The sequence below is a fragment of the Haemorhous mexicanus genome, chromosome 10 (genome assembly GCF_027477595.1).
Source record: "Haemorhous mexicanus isolate bHaeMex1 chromosome 10, bHaeMex1.pri, whole genome shotgun sequence".
NCBI classification, from domain to species: domain Eukaryota; kingdom Metazoa; phylum Chordata; class Aves; order Passeriformes; family Fringillidae; genus Haemorhous; species Haemorhous mexicanus.
Genome location: NC_082350.1, coordinates 8195347 through 8218870, shown reverse-complemented (window position 1 = coordinate 8218870; position 23524 = coordinate 8195347). Strand labels below are relative to the sequence as shown.

At 38.9% G+C, this 23524-nt stretch overlaps 1 protein-coding gene across 1 annotated transcript in view; it reads left to right on the top strand.

The window, feature by feature from the left end:
- Positions 1-22895, top strand: part of SLC25A36 (solute carrier family 25 member 36) — a 28221-nt gene extending 5326 nt beyond the window's left edge. The window contains exons 2-7 of the mRNA XM_059855251.1: positions 3918-4088; positions 6582-6659; positions 9287-9387; positions 16726-16792; positions 17904-18193; positions 18899-22895. Coding sequence (XP_059711234.1) covers positions 3918-4088; positions 6582-6659; positions 9287-9387; positions 16726-16792; positions 17904-18193; positions 18899-19092 — 901 coding nt within the window. The 3' untranslated portion in view covers positions 19093-22895. The remainder of the gene's footprint in view (positions 1-3917; positions 4089-6581; positions 6660-9286; positions 9388-16725; positions 16793-17903; positions 18194-18898) is intronic.
- The last annotated feature ends 629 nt before the right edge of the window (positions 22896-23524 follow it).

Sequence of the window (23524 nt, the reverse complement as noted above, 5' to 3'; positions counted from 1 at the left end):
TGCTGAAAGTCAGCTTTGCAAGATTTTTTATACTCATGTGGTAAAGCTGAAGAAGGCTTGTAATAAACACTGATTAGAGGCAAATACCACATTTAGGATAGGTAAGATGAGCAAGTGGTCTTTTGAAGAGCATTCACTGGAAACTGCAGTAAGCATTCAGACATACAAGTGTGTCAGGTCTTGCCATTTTTCCCTTCCCATTTATACTGTGTCAGCAGGAGTGTGTTTGTTCACCTCCTTACTCAAGCAGGTGAAATTCATCCAATCCTGGAGAAAAAGTTACACATTAGTAAATGTTCCTACAAGTCACACTTGTTGGGGCCTGGTGCATGCATGACTGGAGAAACTCAAGCCTAGAGTGGTTTTAGGTAGTAGAAATTTCTGAAGTAATATACAAAATCCCACCTGCATAATTGAGATGAAATCTCATATTTTTCAAACTGCTAAAAAAATGTTTTTCTGAACTGTTCTAGTTCCTAATTTGTTTTAAACCACAAACTAAAAGTATTCCCCTTAATTTGAACCAGTGAGGAGGGGAGCAGGAAAGGTGGCAGCAATCTGCTGGCAATTTACAGAGCACTTGTTGTAGGCTGGAGCTAGTGGCTTGCTGTTAATGACCTGCCAGGACTGGAGCACAAAAATGTAGCTGTCTGCGGTGGTATTCCCAGTAGTGTGTTAAATAAGCAAGGCTGAAAATACATTTCTAAGTAAAATACACTGTCCTTGATGCTGTAACAGAACAGCTGCTATGCTTCTTAGAAGTTACTTATTTGTACAGAGTGCATATTTTTAATTGTTTCTCTTCTTTGTTTACCCACAAGCTCTGTTTATTGACAGTTTTTCATAAACAGATTTTTGTCAAGCCTTGAGGTGTTTATCTTAAAGGTCAAGTGAAATAGACAAGTCAGGGAAGTTACTGGATTATGCCTTTGTAATTCAAACTTAGTGGATCTTTTGACCATTGAGAAAGTTCTGGTTCCTCAACATATCAAAACATTTCTTTCACTCCTTCAGTTTCAGATGTTGTCTCTGTTATGTGGGGCTTTTTGAGGGCTGGGAATGTGATGTGTTACTTTGACAGAAGTAGAATTTGGGGATTTTGCCAAGACTCACGTTACAGAACCACACAGCACTGTAAAACTTCTTAGCTTTCTTCAGCTGTAAGAAGAAATTTGAGATCTTGAAGATTGGGGACAGAGAAGTAGTTTAATTCAAACTGTCAATAGTTAGTGGAAAACATTGAAAATATTCTTGGGTTCAGTGAAGCTGTCTTAAATTAAGAAAAGCCTAATCAAAGAAACACAAAAGCAAGAAACTGCCATGGGTGCTGATTTTCTGAAATTACTTGAATGGCAGAATGTGGTGCAGGAAAAGGCTCTTAAAGGGAGGCAGGTGAATCTGCTGCTTCTTTAGGATGCATGTGAGCGTCCTAAAGATGTGCTGGCTGCTGTTGTATTTGCTGGCTGTCACTGCCCTGTGCCTGCTGCACAGAGTAGCTGTGTATCAGCCCCCCTCCCCCATAATCCACTGCTGAGTGAAGGGTGTCTGACCATCCACCCTGAGTGGCTGGTAGAATTGCTGCAGTCAGGCATCCCTTGTGATTTGGGTGTGGTGCAGGGGAGCATGCAGGGCATGAGCTCCAGGTCAGTGTTAATCTTCAACTTTAGAAAATGTTTCTGCTCTGTTGTAGCTGGGGGGGGGGGGGGGGGGGGGGTTAGGTAAGGGCTCTGAACTCCAAGCCTTGTTCAAGAATGCAGGTCAAGTTTTTTTGTCCTCATTTCTTCCCTACTTCCATGGCATTTATCTCATTAATATAAATCATACCTTGTGCTTTCTCTTGTGATAACTGTTGTTTGAAAGCAAGTTCTTGTGTAACCTGTCAAAACAAATGCAGGAAAGTTTTCAAGAGAGTAAGCTCAAGGAGAACAGAAATGGGGGGTTGCAGGAAAGGAAGTAAGCTCTAAAGCCAACTTCCTTCATTGCCTGCAGAGGCATGTTACCATGGAATGGGGTCTGGCTTGAACTGCAGGAAACACAGACAGCTTTCTGTCTCAGAGCTTTAGGGCTTCAGTAGCTTCAGGTCAGATTGTTTTGGGAGCTGACCTATGTGTACTTCTCATGTGCTGTTCATGTTCTTCGTGTTACAGGCTCTTACTGTTCCCATCCTTGGCTAGAATAAATATTAGCATATCTACCCTCTTCCTGCAACTTTTAATTTTAAAATAAGTCTATTTGTAGCTTACTGTTAGAAGTGAATTGCTCATTCCGAGCAGGCTGCTCTAATGTCTGTGTCAGGCTGGAACTGCATGTGTGCAGCACACACTGAAAGACTGTCTTTCATCTTCCTGTGATAAGTTTTTTCCAGAGTGGCAAAGAAACTCAATATCTTACCTCAATTAAACCTTGAAAGAGAAAAGATTGCAGTCTAATGTTGGAGCTAGGGACAGGCAGGATCCCTTTAAGCTTAGTAATAGGATACCTCTAGGTCACTGGGTTTAAATGGAGTGTTAAGTGAACATCAAACTTCTACTTGGCAGCTCTACTCTCAGTTCTCTTCATACAAACAGATTAGGTTTGTAGGATGCAGTGCTGTATTTTTGGTATTCTCTGTGGTAGAAGAGTAATCAGACTACCCTCCTATGAAAGTGTATAGGATATCTTGAATCTTAGCTATTATTCCTCATTTGGACTGAACTCTTCTTTTCATTTTGGAAAAAAAATTAAAATTACTTGAACAGGCTTACAGCTTATTAAAGGGTTTGGGGGTGTTTGTGCTTCTTGCCTTAGAAAAAAAAATAGCTGATAACTATCTTGTCAGAATCAAGCACTTCCTGTTACGTATATGTTATTATATATATTTATTAGGGGAAGCAAATATGGGCCCTTTGACTTTACTACAAATTGTATTTATGTGTTAGTGGATTTCAGACTGAGCTGTAGTTAGCATTAATACTTGAACTGAAATCTAGGTTTGCTTCTTTGGGTTGGATTGTTTGTTTGTTCCTTTTTTAAAGGAGATAGGTAGTGTCCTGGCCATGGTTTTAAGAAGGATGTTTAGCAATGTTAAGACTACTGATCTCTGAAAAGGTTCCAGAGACTGTCTTGGAACTCAGAATTTGTGGGTTTGCTATTTTTCTCTCCAAGGCTGCAGAGCTAGGACTGTAGATATTAATAACTGAGTTCTGAAGAAGCCCTGGAAGGCTGTGAGCAGAGCAGGGCAGAGTGCTCTGGCTGCACTGTGGTTGAGCAGAAGGGCAGGAACTGCTGTCAGCACAAGTTGTGCATGGCTTGCCTTGGTTTACTCTCAGGAACAAGAGACTAAAGCAAACCAGGTAAGTCTTCACCTGGTCAGCCACCTGAGCTCTCGGCTTTGCAATTTCTACTCTACAGTTCCTGGTCAGCCTTGCTGAAGTGGGCAGAGCTTGGGAAGCATTTGGACAATCACCAAAATACAGTCAGGCTTTTGAAGATGTTACTAAATTGCAACACCACAGACTTTGCCAGTTTTTACACATAGTCCAGTGTGCATATTGCATAAATCTTTTTTGCCCTTAAGGATTTTTGGCACCTTTTTTGTGGTCAGGAGCACATTAAACATTAAAGAAAAAGGTCAAATTTATCATAAGAAGTTAAACATTGAAGCTACTGAGCTGCTTTCCAGAACTGATTTGAACAGTGTGTACTATGCACCTTCACTACGTTTTGTCTGTTTAAATTTTCACTTCAAGTTGTGGGGTTTGCAGACTGACTTAGCAGTTTGCTTGCCTTCAAGGGCACATTACTGTCACTGTCACACATGTTCCCATTGGTTCTTCATTTTTTGCAGTGGGACTGTGTTGACTGTAATGTCAATTCTATGTGAATGTATCCTTCAGTTTCTTTTTCTCTTAAAAGCTCGATCCTGTTTATCTTTGCAGATGTGGAGGTACTGTTGGTGCAATTCTGACATGTCCACTGGAAGTTGTAAAAACACGCCTGCAGTCCTCCTCTGTGACTCTCTACATCTCTGAAGTTCATCTCAACACTCTGAATGGTGCTACTGTCAACCGAGTAACCCGAGTTTCTCCGGGACCTCTCCACTGTCTGAGGTGAGTGTACCTGGCACAAGGGTTTGGGTTCATTTTGGGGAGGGAGGAGATCAAAATCTGTCTAAAAGATTTCATGTCTGTCATGATGCTACCAGGAGATGATTTTCCATATTTTGCCTTTTAACTGTGTTTCCAATTTTTTGGATGTCCTTCATGCTTGAGTTTGTATGTTGAAGTAGCCAGAGCATGGGTTTCAAGTTCTTTAAATACAGTAAATATGAAAAAATTCCAAATGACATGGCAATGGACTGTGATAATAAAAGTACATACCAGGACATAATTACTCTTGGTTAAGGTTAGAGCTGTTTAGTGGGCAAGTAAAACTGGATTCCTTTGTCACTGTCATGCCCTTACTGTGATTAGGTATTTTTTGACTCATAGCTGTCAGACTTTGATTGTGTCATACCAATTCGATGCAGTGCTCAGTCTAAAAGCAGAGTGATTCAGACAAATTATGTCAGAATTTCAGTGAACTGACTGCTGTAGAATCACTTCTGTATCTTAAGCATCAGTGGAGGTGACTTGAAAGGCATCTCTGTCAGGAAACAAACTCAGAAAAACAGGTGACTCTATTGTCTGGCAACAAAAGCCAATTCTTTTTTTCTCAAATATCTGTGTTGCATGTCATATTACATTTTCTCATAATACATGTTGCACAGTTTAAACCTGAGGTCTTGCTACTGGACATCTCACCAGCCTCCCAGTGCAGGCTCTCCATGTGACCTAAGAAAGTCAGTTGAGGCTATATGGAGCACTTTCCTGCTCTTCCAACCATGGGTTTGCCCTTAACTGCTTTCAATAAACAAGTGCAGGCCCTGGGATCTGCTCTTTAATGCAAGAAGTTTGTGTCTTATTTTCAGTGCAGCCTCTGGCACTCCTCCAGCTGGTGTCTGAATGCAAAACAGCATCAGTAACTACCTCCATTATAATCCTGTCTGTTGCAACCTCTCTTTAGCTTTTTGCTGCCCTGTCAAATTCTGGGACTGTAGATCCAAAAGAAGCAAACAGATCTGGTACACTTCATTCCTAAGTTTTGAAGACACTGAGATTCCTGTTGTTTTGAATACATGTCTAGCAATATGTGTATACACATACATGTGTAACACATGATGTGGTAGTAGTGGTTTAAGTGCATACAGATCATGTTAATTGGGTTCAGCATTGCAAGACATAAAAATGCTTTCATGATGACAGACAGGTCCAAATAATTTGTATTTCCAAGGTGTCTTTGACTGTGTGTTCAGTATTCCAATTACTGCTGTGGAGTGATGCTGCCCACATAGTGACATGATAGCTGATTGTTATGGACAAAAAGTTGGGATGTTGCTGAACACATTAAATGTCAGTATTCCTAAATAGCAGTGGTAACTGCAGAGCCACTGGTTTATTTTTGCTTAGTGGAAGCAAAGGTAAACTTTTAGTTTGACTTAGCAGCAGAGCAATGGTGAATCAGCACCATTGAAATCAGGAAGTCAGAATAGGCTTGGAATCTCTTTTAGTGCTATAGATTGCTTTCACTCGTTTGTTCTGATAGTAAATTCCAAACAAAACAGCCATTTTTACAAGGTTTTATTGAGTAATTGACTTGTCATTAACCTGCATGGCTCTTTGAAGAAGAAATATACAAAACTATTTGTGCGCATTTACTATTGTTTCTAAATCAGTAAGCACAGGGTTCTCTTTTATAGCATCTGGGGATGTAGTTAATTCTTAACTTTAAATCTGGTTCTAAAGTAATTGCTAGAGCAATTTCCAGTAATGGGATGCAGGTAGTCCTTGTTTCTCCTCCCATGTCCTACCATGCTTTTTAAAATACCAATGTGATTAGCATCTAGATTGTGGGGCAGACTGATTTCACTAGAACTGAATATTCATGCATAGTCTCTTACTGTGCCAGGCTACCTTGCTGCAGAGGTCTTCAGCTCTTGCTAAAATCCCCAACTATGTGTGATCCATATTGTAAAACTAAAGGACTAATAATGCCTTATTTGAAGTACCAGCCCTCTGCTTGTACCATGCTTTCCTGTAAATTCCACAAATGTACAAGGTTGCCCTCCCACTCAAAGTTCACAAACCTTGGGAGCTGAGGGGTGGTGAAAGGAATGTAGTGTAGAATTAGGTATTCTTGCTCCTGAGCCATCTACAACCTACATGAATGGGAACATTTCCATGCTTAGTATTTTCTCCCTGATTCAAGGACACTTTCTTTAACTTCCTAACAGACAACTCTATACATGTGTGTGTTCCTACATATAAGTTAAATCTGTATTGAGATCTCGAGTCTTATTTCTGGATTTAGTTTATGCTTTTCATGGTATTCTGAGCAGTAATGGATTTTTTTTATAATGATTCTAGGAAATTACTGATTTGCTTTGTGATCTGCACTGTATTATTGCCAGTTACTATGAAAGTTTTTCACATTATGTAGTTTTGGTGGTTAGTGCATTCCTTAATTTTGCTCTGTGTTACAGTAATTGTCTTCTTGTTTTCTAGGATGATCTTGCAAAATGAAGGCCCTCGTTCTCTGTTCAGAGGGCTGGGTCCTAATTTAGTTGGCGTTGCTCCTTCCAGGTAAATACAAACATGCACAATAAATGAAATACATTAAGGGCTTTAATGTGTATTTGAAATAAGTCTTGCATCTGCAGCTGTAAATACTTAATTAGCAGCAAGTAACCTTTGGTTCCTGGGGTAACTTTTTGCCCGAGGAACTGAGCCATTTATGTACTCCAGAGCTCCAGCTGTCTCAGCATTTCCTATCCTGTGTGCTATTGTGATAGTATTTACTGTTGTGTGCTATCCCTTATGCAGAGTTGTGTCCAGTTAAAAATAAAAATTTTTAAGGACTTGCACATGTAAACTGCAAGTTTGGATCTTGGAAAATTCAAAGGTAGACTTAGATTTCAGTTAAGCCATCATTTTCAGGAAGCAATTAATGTGATTGTAGCCTCAAAACACTGGGTCTTCCTTCCTGAGTTCTGGTGAAGCACAGCCTGGTGCTCCCTTGCAGGAGGAAGCCTGTTCTGAAACTATAAAAAGGGTGAGACACTGGGTAGGAGGAGAGACTTCCCAGCTGTCCCAGGGAAAGCAGATCGAGCAGTGGACTGGGCTCCAAGGGGTACTGGGGCAGTGCAGGGCCAAGGATGTAAATCTGATCTAGTTGGCACTGGTGGTGTTCTTGTCTGTTGCTCTGCATCAGCACAAATGCTCCAGTTCCTCAGCTGGTGCTGGCAGGCAGAGAGAGAGCACATTTTGCCAGAGTTTGAATGTATCCTTACATAGAGCTGTCAGCTGAAGTTCAGTCCAAATATAGGAGAATACATGGAAAGAGTATAAAACAAAGCTGTGTAAAAGTAATATATTCCTTAGGCCTGGATGAGGATACTGGAAGTTGTTTCCTGGCTCCTTTTTTATTCTTCTCTGTTTAAGAGAAGAGCGTTTATGTAGAGGGAATATATTCCACAAAAGTTTTATTCTTTCCTTTACTTAGTGCCCTGCTTTTGTTTATTTGTTTTGTTTGAAGAGAAAACATTCCTATCTCCTGCGCACTCAGTTGGAGCTTATCTTAATTTTGCTGGTTTGAAATAGTTGGATGTTTCTGAAAAATACTACTAAACTGAACTTTAGCTCTGATGAGGTAATGTTCTTTAGATCCTCTGCATAAATAAGAAAAATACTTAATGAAAGAATCAGGTTATCTTTATTTTAGCAATTTTTTAAAGGATTTAGGAATATCAGAGGTGCTTTCTGATCACTAACTTAGCACCGCCCTTTGGAAAAGCTGAAGTAAACCCAGTAGCATTTTTGTTCTTGACACTTATGGGATATCAGCACTTCCTAGTCTGGAGAGCCAGTAGATCAGTCTGTTCTACCAAATCTTCAATAATGATATCACTTAAATAGCAATTTTTACCCAGGAATGGGATCCATTGCAAAAGTGACTATCCTCCATGAAGAGTTTCCTCAGTTGGAAAAAAAAATATTCCTTTTCAATTAATTATATGTTAAATCTTCTGTTTCCCTTTGATTCTTCCCCTAGGTGAAATACTTAGCTTGCTAAAATGTCTGCTAGATGTAGTGTGTAAACCTTATTTATAAGCACATCTTCATTTCCCTCTGGCTGGTTCTGTCTTCAGCCAGTACTTCATTTCAATTAAGCATTAGCTAAGTGGATTTAACATCAGCTCTTTGTTTAAATAAGCTGTAGAGAAGCATATTTCATAACACATCCAGTGTACTTAACTGAGTTCAGGTTCCATTTTAGAAATTACACCCATAAAGCAAGCACTTTATCTTCTTTGTAATAAAGAAAAACATGTTAACACAGCTAATGAGGTTAATGTTCTGCTTGAGAAAAGTGGCACATTCATTTTTTTTTTCTTGCAGAGGGGTATCTGTAGATTTAAAACACTTGAGTTACAACCTGAACTGTGAGGTTTATATGTGCTTAAAATAAGTTTTTTAGCTTTAATGAGTGAACACAACCATTTTTTGTAATATATTGAATTGGGTTTCTGACTTTGCCTAGCTTAGTTTGTTTGGATACCAGCTCACAGACTTGTGTAGCACAAGCTTGCAGCATTTGTCATGGTGTGTTGAGAGACAAAAATCAGTGTCTATTATAAATACAGAAGTCTGGAAACAAAATGTGAATCACAGCTTCACAGCTGTTTTAGCATTTAAAGTATAAATATTTATAACATCAAGTTATCAACATTTAAATGTTAAATGCTCTAGTGATAAGAATGTTGTTTGTTTCTTTTAAGAAGCTACATACTTGGTAGTTCTGTTCAGATTGTCTTGCTGCTGAATTGAGTTTAGGTCCATTAGAGAAAGTTTGTTCTGTTATTTATGTTGAAGAATACTAAAACTTTTTCAGTGTTTTTCTTACCTGGCTGAACTTCCTAGTGTCACAAAAATCACTGCCATATTTCAAGCTATCTGTCCTTCCCCTCACTAATTGGTAACTGGAGCTATTGTGTGGAAAAAAAAAAAAAGTCAAGTGTCATGTTTAGATTCTTTATTTCCATTCCCAGAGTAGTCCCACTGCTTTGCAAGAGTTAATCCTTAAGTAGTTCTTTACTGGGGAAGGGAGTTGTAGCCTAAGATAATCTTCAGTCAGTGAAGTTAATGGTGCTGCTTGTTGAGAATTTTGAAATGTAAAACATAATATAACTTGGATTTTGTTCTAATTTTAGAGCAATATATTTTGCTGCTTACTCAAATTGCAAGGAAAAGTTGAACAGTATTTTCAATCCAGATTCTACCCAGGTACACATGATTTCAGCTGGTGTGGCAGGTAAGGATCTGTAACTTTTTAGCTTTATCCTACAGTCATATCTGCAAATGAGAGGTGACAATAAATATGGGAAAAAACCCCCAACAAAACAGAACATGCTCAGTAATTGAATGATGTCTTTTTAGTGGTTATCTGCCTTGGCCTGTCATTAAACAGGCTCTCTGGAGAATACATGCATGAAACTGCACTAAGTGATAAAAAACAGTGTGTGTGAACAGTCTTCTCTAGAAAACCTCCATGCCTGCTTTTTCAGTTGAAAATTTATGAAATGAAAAATGTAACCTTTCAAAACAGTAACTTGTTGCTCTGTAAGCTTTAAACAGTGTTTGTACTGACTCCTGGTTTAATTCTTCCTAATCAGTTTTTTTTACCACTCTGCTACAGCTTTGTATATTTTAATTATTTTTGTCTTTCAGAAATGTGCCTGCAGTGATTTGTGTAAATTACATGTAACACTCAGTCCTCCTTTGCTCATATACCAGTCTATGGGAAGTTTGCTCTGCCACTAAAAAGTCATAGAGCGAGCAGATTTTTCATAGTTCTCATGTATTTTCACCTCTGTAGAAATAATTCTTTTTATATCTGCAGTGTAACTTTGGTGTATTTTAGCAGCTACAAATATTTGTTGCTTGATTTTGAATATTCTGTGGTTTGGGATCATTAATAAGGGGTAATTAAAGGCAACTGAGCTGAGTTAGGGTCATGGACTTGTGCTGGGAAAATGAAAACTTGGATTGGCAGCACTTTATCTGTTGCTGCCTGTTATCTCTTATCTGCCTTTCCTGCACAAAAACAAATGATCACTTTTTTTAGTAGGCCATGGGCACTTTACAGATGAATTCTGACAATTTAATTGTTGAAGTTCCTAAGTCCTGTCAAATGTTACAGCCAGTCTGTAGAATGTGAGTACGGGCAATCTGGAATGGACTGATAAAGGTGTGATAACAGGATAAGGAATAGGATTTGTTTTCCATTTAATGCTTGCTAATAATCTGATACATAGAGATATATTATATGGTGTATAAAATATAAGTGACTTTAGCTTTATACCTAAATGACACTAATGTTCATCTTTGGCACATGAAATGCTGTGACAGTTTTTAATCTTTAAGGTGTAAGAAGTGCTCCTTTATTTTGCCCAAGTCAGACAAGGACAATGCAGTGTTTGTTTTTTATTACCTAGAAGTGAGTGGTTTTGTTTGTTGGTGAATAGCATGGCGAATGAGATAGAAGGGGATTTAATGAAGAGTTCAGCCTAATCGGTTAATTGCATCAAGAAAGATGAAGAGTCTTCAGGTCCTTGTCAAGGGAATAAAACATGCCCTTAATTTGGGTGCAGGGGGAAGTGTGGGGGGGCATAAACAGGTCAGTCCTCAATTGAAGGCAACTTGTGCATCTCATGCAGTGCTGCTGATAAATGAAGACTCTGAATGTTCCTCGCCTTTGGAAGTTGCTGCCCTCATTCTGTAAAGCACATTTGTGGAGACGTGCTGTAGTGCATTTTCCAGGGTGTTTGCAGCCTCAGGCTGTAGTTTGTCATGGAGCTCTGTAGCTGCTTCCCTTCCAGAAGGTTGGTGTTGTGCATTTGCACATGCAGCTGCAGTAAACTGGGGAAATGGATTTGAGCCTTAGTTGCTCTTTGCCTTTTTTAACTTCTGTGTACAAGTTCTAACATTGAACAGCTCTTGGGGCTGTTAACCTTCTCATAATTCCCAGGTTCTGCAGTTGTATTTCTAAACCACAGTCAGTGAAACAATGCTCAGTGCAGGCTCACACCATAGGTCTTGGCACTGCACAGTACAGGAATTCTCAGGTTCTTTGACAAACAACATTTCAATTCTCTCTTCTGGCGTTATTCTGATATATGAAAAGGACTCTGCAGTAAAAATTAACAGTGCTTTCTTGGGAATGTGCTAACCTTGTTTTTGTAATTCTAATATATTTCAGAAAATGCACTTTAACCAGCTATTAAGTTTTACCTGCAAGGTTTGTATTGCTGTATGATGCAAATCACCTTAAAGAAATGGCAAAATAACAGGGATAAGATCAAATGGGAGGTCTTACTTGGTTGACAGGTTAATACATAGGATCATGACAGTATTTGCTTTGGAACCTAAGATTTCAAAATTGGCAAGGTGGATGAATACTTCAGAATTAGCAAAAAAAATAATCAGTGTTGCTGTTTTTCTTTTTCAGCTGCCATTGATTTCAGTAAGGAATTAAGTAATTCAGTCTTAAATGAGGGTTGTTATTTTGTTGGTGGTTTTTGGGTGGGTTGGTATTTGTTTGGATATGACCATTCTGTTTCATAAAGTCTAATACCTAATTAGCATGACGTGGGACTTGCACTTAGAAAGCTTTTCCTGTAGGTTGCAAAATAAAGTAATGATGCAAAAATGTTTTTAAGCAACATAATTGTAACATTGTTTTATTGAAGTACTGCAAATAGTGAACTTCAGTCAACTTTAAATTCTGTTTATTTGTATAATGTGCTAATACATGTCTCAGGCTAGACTGATGTCATTATTAAATAAGGATGGTTTTGTGCACTTGGTGGTTTTGTGAGTGAAAAGCTGATGTATAGTATTTTAAGCATATTTTTTTGTTGGTTGGTTTTAGGCCTGATTCTTCATTCTCAAAATATATATTTATGGTTTTAAGGTTCTTCTGCTAAGTTTGTTGTACTCTAAGGAGAGTGAAGCATCTACATATTACTAACTGATGCCTTATGCAAACAGAAATGAATGCTGTCTTCTTGCTGTGCTAATTTCCAGCATATAGAGCACATCCCCTTCATACCTAAAATATCTGTGTTGACATGAAGAAGAACTCAGCAATCCTTTTTGCTTACTCCTGAGCATAAACATGGTTCTCTTTTTGCAAACTAGGGCAGGGAATGTATCTGAGCTTGGTACAAGACTGTTTGCTTGTGTGAAGAGAGTTGATTTCTGGACATTTCCAAGTTAGGCTAAATTCTCAGATTGACTATAAACTCTGCCTTCTCATTGCACTCAACCTCTCTCACCACAGAGAAGAAAAGCTGTAGAGAACTGAATGAGATACTTGATTCCTGTATGGCTTTCTTGTTTGCTTTTTTAATGATTCACAGCCTTAATCAGACAACATGGTTGCACATCTGCTGCAAAACTACTTTGCCTTGTATGCTTTTGCTGGTTTTTTCTAGAACTTTACTGGCAAACCAACCCAAATGCAGATTTTTAAAATTATTATTATTTATTTATTTAAAAATAATTGGGACCACTGTACTACTTAGAGATACATTACTTTGTAAGTTTCTAGTGCCATGTACACATTTAATTCATACCAAATAAAATGCATATTTAGTTCACTGATCTTACAAAGTCAGATTTCATAAGGCATCTTTTCTTTCCTAAGACTAGGCTAGCTTTAGTGAATAGTATTTTCAAGGGAATGGGGAAGGAGGAGGTTTCACTTGTAAATTTTCTATATAGGTAAGTATTTGGAGGTGTAAAATTAAATTGCTGCAAATGAGCAGAAATTTCAGTACTCAGTGCATTTTACACATCTATTTTAATATCTGTGGCCTGTTTTGATTATTTTTCTTTCTTTTTTTCCTAAACTTTTACCTGCAAACAGTTAGATTTCCCAATAACTGACAAATCCTTCCGCTGGGATTCGATTTGTACACTTGTGTCTGATGAGGTCACTGCTTGTTGTTATGATACAGAAAAGCCTGTGTCTATTTTAGGCATTTACTGTACATTTCTCCCGTGAAAAGAGTGAGATCGTGTCATCTCATGCTCCCCCTCCGCAGGTCACTTCCTGCAGCAATATGGACTAACTTAAACCTCGTGAGTACTGAACTGAGCGTCTCTTGCAGCCTCTAGTGTAAGAACCACACATTGGGTTTGTGATATTATTGAATAAACACCGTAAGGGGAACACACTTCTAGCTTGAACTCAGATGATGTGCATTGTGCAAAGACATCACTTTTCCTTAACTCTGTTTAGAGTGGTTTTTTTTTCTGTGCCATTCAGGGAAAGGTAGGAAATACCTTTCACTGAGAGCTGCTACTCTACTTAGCTCTGGTCAGCTGAAAGCCCCTACTGGGTTAAACAAGGCATTTTGGGAGGTTTTTCCCCCAGTATTCCAGAGCTGCCTTGAAAATACTGCAGCTGATATTCTGTGTTGTCACATTTATTTCAAAGACCTCTTTTCTTTTTCTTTTTTAATATGTGTATATAATCCTTTCTGTCTCTTTCTGTTTACTTTTTTGGTTTGTTTTTATTTTACTACTTTTAAATTTTGATTCATCATTCCATGTTCACATGCGTCTGTATCAATTACATTGGCTTATAGATTAAAAAGCACCAACCCTATCCTTTGAAATATGATGCATAATAGGAATACCTGGGATCTTACCTGTCAATAGCTGGGATAGCTGAAAAAGTAGATGGAGATAATTCTGTCTGAAGCTGGGATAAAATAAAACTACAGAAGTTTGTAGTATTGCCAGATTTATCTGTACTTGTCATGAATCTGGGATCTTACTTGAGGGTGCAACACATCAATAGGCATTGTAAAGTATTATAAAGATCATTAAGGCTTTTTAAAAGAAAAAAGGAAACAATTGATGGATCTTCATGGCAATTGTTGAAAGCCCCCAAAGTTTGTTTTAACAAATATTTTTGCTACAGATTTTCTGTATTTAAAAATCAAAGTTTATCTTCTCAAGGATCCTAAATGGTATGTTTCATGTTTTGGAGGGCTTTCCTTGGTGTCAGCAGCACTCAATTCATATTTCTTCCTCAACTAACTGCATTTGCTACATTAGCTGTAAGAATTGACCTGTAGTCATCTCACCTTGAAACCTGAATTATTGAAGGCCCTTTGATTTGGGAACTTTGGTTTGAACTGTCAGCTTAGGCCTATGACAGCCATGGGAAAAAATACTGGCCATGTTGCTGAGTGTCTGATCCTACTGTTGGAGGTGCTGCATCTAAATAATGCTTAGAGTGACCCCAGGAATGCAGTTTTGAGTAGAGTAGGGGCTGCATCCTGTGCCAACCACTTTTCACTGGAAATTTCCAATATACTCTATTCAGCCACTGATGGCACCTATGCACTGCCTGCTCCAGATTCAGGATTTGCAGACACCCTTATTCTGAGTTGAATATGAAGGAGAAAGGCCATATGTTACAGTCTAAGAGTTGCAAAATTCTTCCTTTAATAGGAATGCAAAAGGATTTTTGCCTTTAAGTTGTAATTAAGAACTAGGAGAGACTTAAGAACTAAGTCTGGTTTTTAGAGAAGTCTTTTGTGGAAGATGTGTTGGTAGGGAAAGTGAGTGATTTTTTTCCCCACCTTATTTCAAAGCCTTTGTTGCAGTTCTGTGCATTTCCTAGTGCACTTCATGCCACAAAGATTCTGATTGGAAGTCAAACAAAATTAAAACTTTATTAGTGCCAGTGTAAAGAAATAAAACCATGCAAGAATGAAGTTTCAGTGTAGATGAGCTCAGGCTCAAGCACTACTGGAATCAGTGGAGTTTCTGTGACATGAAATGACAGGTCAGACAGGTTATGGCTACTTGAGCTACAGAGCCTGTTTTGCCCATGTGGTGTTTTAAAAACATCTCATGCCTTGTTTTGGCAGAGTCGTTCCTGGTGCTTTGAGTTTTTACATCATTATTTGCCTCCATTAAATAGAGATACAGAATTCTTGGATTGTTAGGATTTCACTCCATTATGTGAAGGTTATATATAAGTACTGAGATATTGGAAAAATGAGTAGTGAATCAGAAAAAAAAGCCAACTCTAAATCTTTATTATCTACCATAGGAAGTTGCTTAGTTAAGTAGTTTGAGTCAGTTAAAAAATCTGTCTGATCAGAAAATTGAACAGAAGCCTCCAATCTGTTTTCATTCTTCTGGTGTAGAGAACCAGCTCAATCTTAGTAGGTGCCAAATCTGATAATTTGTTTTTAGAACCTGAATTGAAAACTGTAATGACCTGTCTAAGTTTTGAGGGTGGGCACAGATCAAACCTTAGAACAGTTAAGATCCCCTGGCATTTCTGAGTATTGCAGACTTTTGTGTGCAATGTTAACATAGATTGTGACTGAACAGGAGTAACATGTATGCAAGCAGTTTTGCTAAAGCTATTTCTGTGAGCTGTTAGTGATCTGATAAAAGAGCTTATCAATAGCCTGTTGCTGGATAAGTACTGTGCCCCAGCCATGCACTGAGCAAGGTAACTCTGTCCTTCCCCACACACCCAGTCCATCCCCTTGCAGGAGGGCAGTGTGTCTTTGTAGTTATAAACCAGCCATGTGTGTCACTTAGAGAGCAAGTGTCTAAATTTATCATCTCTTGCCTGGCCATGTTCCAGCTTTTCCCTTTTCCTATTCTCTCCTGCAGACATGACACCTCATTGACGGTGCATGTGTGGTATTGCAGCTTGAGATGATTTTTTTAATTTTACTTTTTTTCAGAGCTGCCTTTCACTCTGCTTTCTCTCTCTCTCTCTCCACAGTTGTGCAGAAGTAAGAGTAATTCTTACTTCTTTTTTTTTATTTTTTTCCTTTTTTCTTTTTTTGTTTCCTTTTTTCTTTTTCTTCTGTTTTCTTTAGTGGACTGAAAATCAAAGCTTTAACCCTTGGCCCTTATGCAAGCCTGAGTAGCTGCTGTCTGTCTGAATAGTTAGAAGTCATAGTATTTACTTTTAACAATTTAAACACTCATATGCTTATAAAAGTATTCCAAGGCCAGGCAACAAACTCTGCTTTGAATACTAAATAAAAGATTAGCACTCAAATATAACTGCTCTTTATAGCTCAGTATTAAAAGGTCTCCTAATTTGCAGTAATAAATGCCTTTTAACTGCACCAAATGTAGTATTTATTCAGTCTGCATGCTTTTAAACTCGGATTGTATTTCAGGTAACAAAGTAAATTGAGGCAATGTTTTATAGCATCTCAAATTGCTATTGCTGTCTCTGCAATGCATTGTTATTGACTTTTTTTGCCCAATTGGCTGATATTGGTGTAGTTGGCATTGCTGTTCTGTGGTGTCAAAACAGGGTTGGTATTAGATAGGCAGAGAACTGTACTTAATTTGGCATATTTTATATGGGGCATCTCTTGCTAAGAATCAAACTTATTCAATATTAATGTAAAATTTAAAAACAATGTAAGAGTTTATTGGGTGTACGGATTCACAAAATGGGGACTTCAGCAAAATCAGTATAGTCCGAGTTTTTGCATCCACTGTACCTTAACTGTGTGCATTTGGAACTTAGATGCATCTGTTCTTGTGATATTATCACATCTAATTATGTTATTTGTACATTTTTTAGGCTTTACTGCGATCACAACAACTAATCCCATTTGGTTGGTGAAGACACGATTACAGCTTGATGCAAGGTAAAGTGGCAATAGGGAACCTCACTGCTGTGATAACATTGTACTCAAGTTTTGTGAATCTGTTCTCACTCCAAAGTAGAATGTATTCTTAAACATTCAGCATTTCAGATTTGCAAAGTTGATGCTGGTCTCTCTACAAGTTTTACTATCACTTCTCTTTTTAATCTGTTCTGAGACATGCTTGAGGCACTGTAGTAGACTGACAAGAAAATTTGGAATTAATTACAAGGCTAACAGTTTCATTAAAATCATGTTCTACTAACCGTTTGTTTACATTTTCATTCAGTAATACATTCTCTTTAACTGTTGAGCTAAACATTCCTGAAATATGGATCCGGTATTATAGCAAATGTTTAGAAAAAGGCTTTAAACATCCTCAGGTACTTATTTTTATTGTGACTTGCTCACTCAGACCTCTGCTGGCACAATCCATGTGCCTGCACTTGCAGCTGTAGTGAAGAACATCTCGTGCAGTGTTATCATGGGTTTGCATAGTTGTGTACAGTATTCTAACTGCTTCAGTATGCACAACTCAATTTAGTGAGCAAGCTCAAAATGGGAATAAAACTTCATTTGCCAAATACTGCTTGGAATAGATGTGTCTAACGAGCATTTTCCTTGACATCAGCAGTGGCTTAGTTCAATCAAACAACAGCTCCCAGTTACTCTGGTTGCTGTGCCAGTTGTTTGCTGAGGGCTGCTGTTTCAACTCAGCCACTGAATGCTGTGGAGCTCTTTATTGAGGCAACAGTTAGGGCAAATCCATTATGCAAAAGGAAATGGTCATTTTTTTCTCATGAGTTGCTGACATTGATAGTCCATTTGGGAGTCTGTTTCCAAGCAGTTTAGTCCTTTGTTGTATGAGAGTTGGGGAGGCCTAAAGCTGCTCAGCGTTTCACTGTAATACTTTGTCTTTAGTCACTGTGTGAAGTTTGCTTGGATTCCCTGTAATGCTTTACCTGTGTTTAGTGCTGAAGGTCTTTGAGACTTGGAGCCCCTCAGCATCAGTGTGGAGTATTTCCTAAGGCTTCTTGTCACTACAAACCTGTTTAATTAATTTTCCAGTCTCTCTGGTTGCACCAGTTGATACTCTGACTTGTCTCCTTTTTAGGAATCGTGGAGAAAAGCGAATGAGCGCATTTGAGTGTGCCCGCAAAGTTTATCGCTTGGATGGCTTTAGAGGCTTTTACCGGGGAATGTCTGCGTCCTACGCAGGCATATCTGAGACTGTTATTCACTTTGTCATTTATGAGAGTATTAAGAAAAAAATACTGGAGTATAAGACTGCTGGTGCCATGGACAATGAGGATGAATCAATAAAAGAAGCATCGGACTTTGTTCGAATGATGATGGCTGCTGCCACTTCCAAAACATGTGCAACGTCAATAGCATATCCCCATGGTAAGTGGGACATGTGCAGCTGAGACCCTGAGGCAGATCCATCAAATGGAGTCTTAGTGAGATTTGTAGCCAACTTTGGTTTACTTGCTCAAGAATCTGTCTGAATATCAGATTTAGCAGGTCAATGTGGGTATAGTATTCAGAAATGGAAGTGCTTTGCAGTGGATATCCAGCATGACCTTTTCTTAGGCAATGTTTATTTTGCCAAGGGCTTGGCCAGGGTATGGCCCAAAGTACCCAAAGAGGTACTTTTTCATTGCATTTCCATATACTCAGCAATTTTCCATAATGTGCCACCAAGTTCTTGTCTCCCTTCTAGGGATGCAGGCAGTTTGTTTGTCAGTTGCGCTTGATCTTCCTGCAAAGTAGTTGCGTATACATTGTTTGTTAATGAACTGAGTGCTGAACTTATGTCAACTTCTGAGCTAAAATGTAACCCCGAGCAACAATCCTCTTTTGGAGTGTAGCTAAGCAAATGAACTTGCCTTGTTTAGTCAAATATCTAATACTTGCTCTCTTCTTACACATACTTGGTTTGCTACTCTGTCTTCCTCTTCCTTTTTTTAAAGAGGAGTTGTGAGATTGAAAACTTGGGGAGGGGTATTTTTGTGTAAAAATCCCTGATCAGTTTCTGGGAAAAATAATGAAAAGTGGTGAATGTAACCACTCAATTTTCCTTTTTTTCCACTGGTTTTCTTTGTACAGAGGTTGTACGAACAAGACTAAGAGAAGAGGGAACAAAATACAGATCTTTCTTCCAGACACTCTCTTTGCTTGTGCGAGAGGAAGGGTATGGCTCCCTTTACCGAGGTCTAACTACACACCTGATCAGACAGATTCCAAACACGGCTATCATGATGTCCACCTATGAAGTTGTAGTCTACTTACTTGATGGATAGCAGTGTGACAAGGTGGAAGAAGGTGGAAGACTGAAAGACTGGAGTGGACCACTGAATGTCAATGCCAATGTGGTGGGCTAAAGGAGCGTTGTATCAGGAGCAAGCAGCTGTGGATGAAACAGAAGGTTGATTGTGGGCAACTCTGAATAATTTTGCTGCCTTTATTGTGTGGTCTCATGTCAATGTGACAAATGGGAACTGCCCCTTAGGGAATGCCTTCATACATCTCTTAATTCAGAATTATTCTTTTCATCTGTTAAACTAGACAAAGCCATTAAGTAATCTTCAGAGACATGATAGGTGAGGGAGGGGACATGAAATATGTTGTTGGCAATCCTATTACTTTCTCTTAGTGATTGCTCTCAGCTACATCGTTTTTGTTCTGTTTTACTGCACAGTAACCTGTTGGAGGAATGGGCAAGACAGTACTTTCATAGCTTTCTATACCTGAAACTTCCATTTAGTTGCTCTGAAGATTCATAGAGACTGAGGGACTGAGGTAGTGTGGTAAGTGTGTGAAGTTTTCCATGTTGCTACCTCAAGACAAAATATGGTGCAGGGACCCAGAACAGTTATTTCTTCACTACAAAAGGTGATACCTGTTGTAGCTTTTTGGTTTTGGTTGTTCATTTTGTTTTTTATTTTCCTTGACGTTTGAGCAGTGTTGGTTGAAAGAGTCTGATTGTTCAACTCTGCTCTTCAGGTTATCAGTCTGTTAATGTTGGTGTATGTGGGCTTCTGGTCCTGCTGCATCATGCTTTTTCTTTTCTGGAACTTTTCCTAAGTAAGAGAGGCCTATGAAACATTGTCCTGTATCATCAGTTTTCCTTGCCAATGTGTTCAGGTCGCTCACACAGCTAAGGAAGTTGCTGAATGCCACTTTATAGCCTTTTTAAGGATTTGTAATGTGATTAGAAATCTCAATTAGTCCAGCCTCCCGTTTGTGAAGACAGGATTCACTCAGATTCATGCTGCCTAAGCACAAGTTGTATTACCAGTGTTTATATGGGAGTACTGGAGGAGAACACATATCACTGTGGCTAGGATGACCAGAAAGCAGAAACCAGTTGAAGTTGTGATAGATCTTGTCAGTGCAGACAGGCTCTGTGCAGAAGGATGGAGAAATTGTAAATAATATTTTCTTGAAAGCATTCCCCCTCATAAATGCTGTATGACTTCTGTCAGCTTGAGCCTGTGTACTGAGCTATAACCTTGTCCTCCACATTGTCTGATTATTCAGGCATTGGTTTTGTTCTGTAAGCCAATTGCAAATTAATGCCTTGCATTCAGCAGTGAGGCTTAGCTGGTTTATTCTGTCATAATTTACAGATTTTTCCAAAATCATACAACTGGAGTGTCAAGCAGTTTAATGTTACAGGAAGTTTTACAGTTTTCCAGACAGATATCTTCTCAGTCTGCATCCATTGTCCTTATGAGGAAGATGATATAAGTTGGGGTCAATAGCTTTCTCTGTATAAATGCTGCTACACTGGCATGGACAGAACTGTGCTCTCAGCTCTTCCAGTGTGGTACTTCAGTACACTTGAACTGTGCATCATGTGCAATGGCTTTATTTTATTAATGACTTCTTATGCACTTTGTGGCCTTCTTAGGGCTTATGACTTTTCTTCCTCTTACTGATTATCTGGAATCAAACCGTGTTTGAAATATGCAGTTTGGTTTTAAACAAAGCATGTGGTTTGATTTCTGTGTAAGCTGAGCAGGAGTTTATGCTGTAAATCCATAGCATCTCTGTGGCACTGGTTCTGTAAGCTGTCTGTAAAACCTCAAAGCTTGCAGAACAATGTCTGGGGTGTTTTTTTTTTTTTGTTTTCCATACAGTGTCAAAGTATTTGAGTATTTAATGTAATTCTCTGTATTAATTGCTCATCCTCTAAAAGCCACCCATAGTAAGTACATTTACCTTGCAGTGCTGTATTGACTTCCCTGCTTGGAAAATGTTCCCTTTTTTTAGACTGCATAGTCTGAGGGGTGACCATGGTGAGCTTGATTGTCTCAAATAAGTGAAAGGAGTGCTTAAATGTGTTTTAAAGTGGGCTTTTTCTAGTGGTCTCCCTAGGAAAAGACTGGAGTATTTATGACTGACCTAAGCCTTGATGTGGTGCTTTTGTCCAGATAAATAAATGCAGTAATAGTGACTTACTGTAATTTTTGTAATGTAGAAAGTGGGTCACCCTTCAGGTTATCTAGATTACTCAGTCATAGCCAAAACTTAAATTGGCAAAGAACATACTCAGCTTTGGAGTTCATGAATACAGTGAACACTTGGAGTAGCCTAGGCTTAATGAGAGTTTCTCTCCTCTCTTTGGACATGTTGTCCCTTGGTTCTGTGTTAGTCTCCAGTTCCTGGGTATTCCCTGGGTACTGTGTGTGTGCCTTCTCTGGGTAAGAGCAGAGCCCCTGGAGGTGATAAGTAGGACAGTTAAACAAGGACAGTTGAATATGGGAGATAACAGCTAAAAGCAGACAATCAGCTTATTACTCCACCTCTTTAAAGGATGTTGCAGCTTTGTTTTAAACTTCAGGGGTGATCATTTTGGCTTATTTTTCATAACCAAACATAACTCAAATATTTCTTGGGATTTTCATTATTTTTAAACTACAAGTAGCTACAAAATTACCTCTGATATATTTCCCAAAGACCTTTAAATTATTTATGTAGTTTTCTTGATATTTATTATAAAAACTCAAGGGAAATAACAAGATGCTTCATTCAATAATATCTTTAACTACAGAGCTGAAAGCAGTGCATTTAAACTTGGTCATCTTGATTTGTATTTGGGTGTCATGTATGTATGTCCCACTTGTGTGTGCTAGACGATAGGACGAGTGAAGAACTCTTTAGCCATGAATTCGTTCCTCATTTCCGTGGCTGTGCTCGGAGCCGAGGTTGGTGCGCGGCGGGGCCGCAGCTGCGCGGTGCGGCCGGCAGGGGGCGCGCCCTGCGCGGATTGACGGCACGGAGCGGCAAACGGCCCCGGGAGCGGCGTCCGGAGATCCGTGCTGTGCCCCGCTCTCCGCTCTCCCTGCTGGGCACTACGCTCACTCGAGGGAGCTGGGGGGACTGCTGCTGTTGTAGTTGTTACTGAGACATCGCCTGTCCACTTACCCATCTCGCCCCTATCTCTGTTTACGTAACGCACTCCGCATCTTCCCTTGTTGATTGAGGTGTTAATGACAGCGGATTGTTTGTTTGTTAATGACAGTTTCTGCTAGTCTGGTTTTTTTACATCTGCAACATTCCTCAGAGTGCAGCATTGTAAAAGAATGCTTCCAGATACAAGAGTGGAGAGCCTTTATAAATGTTGCTTCCTGTTTAAACTGTTCAGATTTGGAAAACAAGCTGAATGCTGAAGCGTGCCTAGGTAAATGTACTACTTTTTTCAACTTTCTGTTAAGACTGAGTTATGTAAGTTTTTTCAGTTCTTCTGTTTAAGAGTCTGCCTACCCTGCATATGTGAACATGACTATGCCCTCAGAGTCATAGCTAAACACTCACAGATGACAGATTGAGAATACTTCAGTACTCATGTGAGGTTTGCTATTCTTGCATACATGTAGTTGGCTGTAAACTATGTGCATTTACTCTGTATTTATATAGTTAACTTTTTGTTTGGATTGCTTTAAACTTCAAAGCAAATTAAAATTATGTGCTTCTATTCAAATGTTGCCTGCTGTGCTAAACTGTACACTGTTTTTAACCTTTGACTTTTTCTATTATTGATACATACCAGTGCCTGCACAGTTGTGATTAAAAATGAAAAATTCATTAGCCCAGTGAATGATTTTATCTTGTACCATTTTATAGTAGCTGAAAATAAGGTGTGTCTATTGTACCTTTAGTGTGGCCTTTTTGGAGGGATTCATGGATCACTTAAACTAGCAGTACGTGTTGGTGCAGTTGGATTTGAACACAGTTACCTCTACACAACCAAGTGACCCTGTCTGTCAACTGAGATTCTGGGGCTAGTGACAACAAAACTTGTGCCCGTTTGACGTGCCAACTAGCACAAGCCACTGCTGACAAAACCAAAGGGCAGTAATTCCTTAAAATGCTCAGAGTTAATTGCATGTGAGGTCATAACCAAGTCCTTGAACTTCACACGTTGTTAGATATTGATATTGTTTTTCTTACAATAGTTGGTGTTTGATCTGAAGTCTGTCCTGAGCTTCCTTACTACTCATTCTGCAAATGCATACATGGGGTTTGTTTGAGTGCTGCTTTTCCCTCTCAGTGTGTGTTCTGAGTCTTTGCAGCCTCTAATACAGAGGCAGGCTCAATGTCTCTGTCTCTGATTTGATTCTTTCAGCTATTCAAAACTACTTCAAAACTTGCATTAATCAGCACATCTGTGATAGCTTTTTTCTTTCAGTAGGTGTTACTGTGAATTGCTCTACCTTGCCACACTTT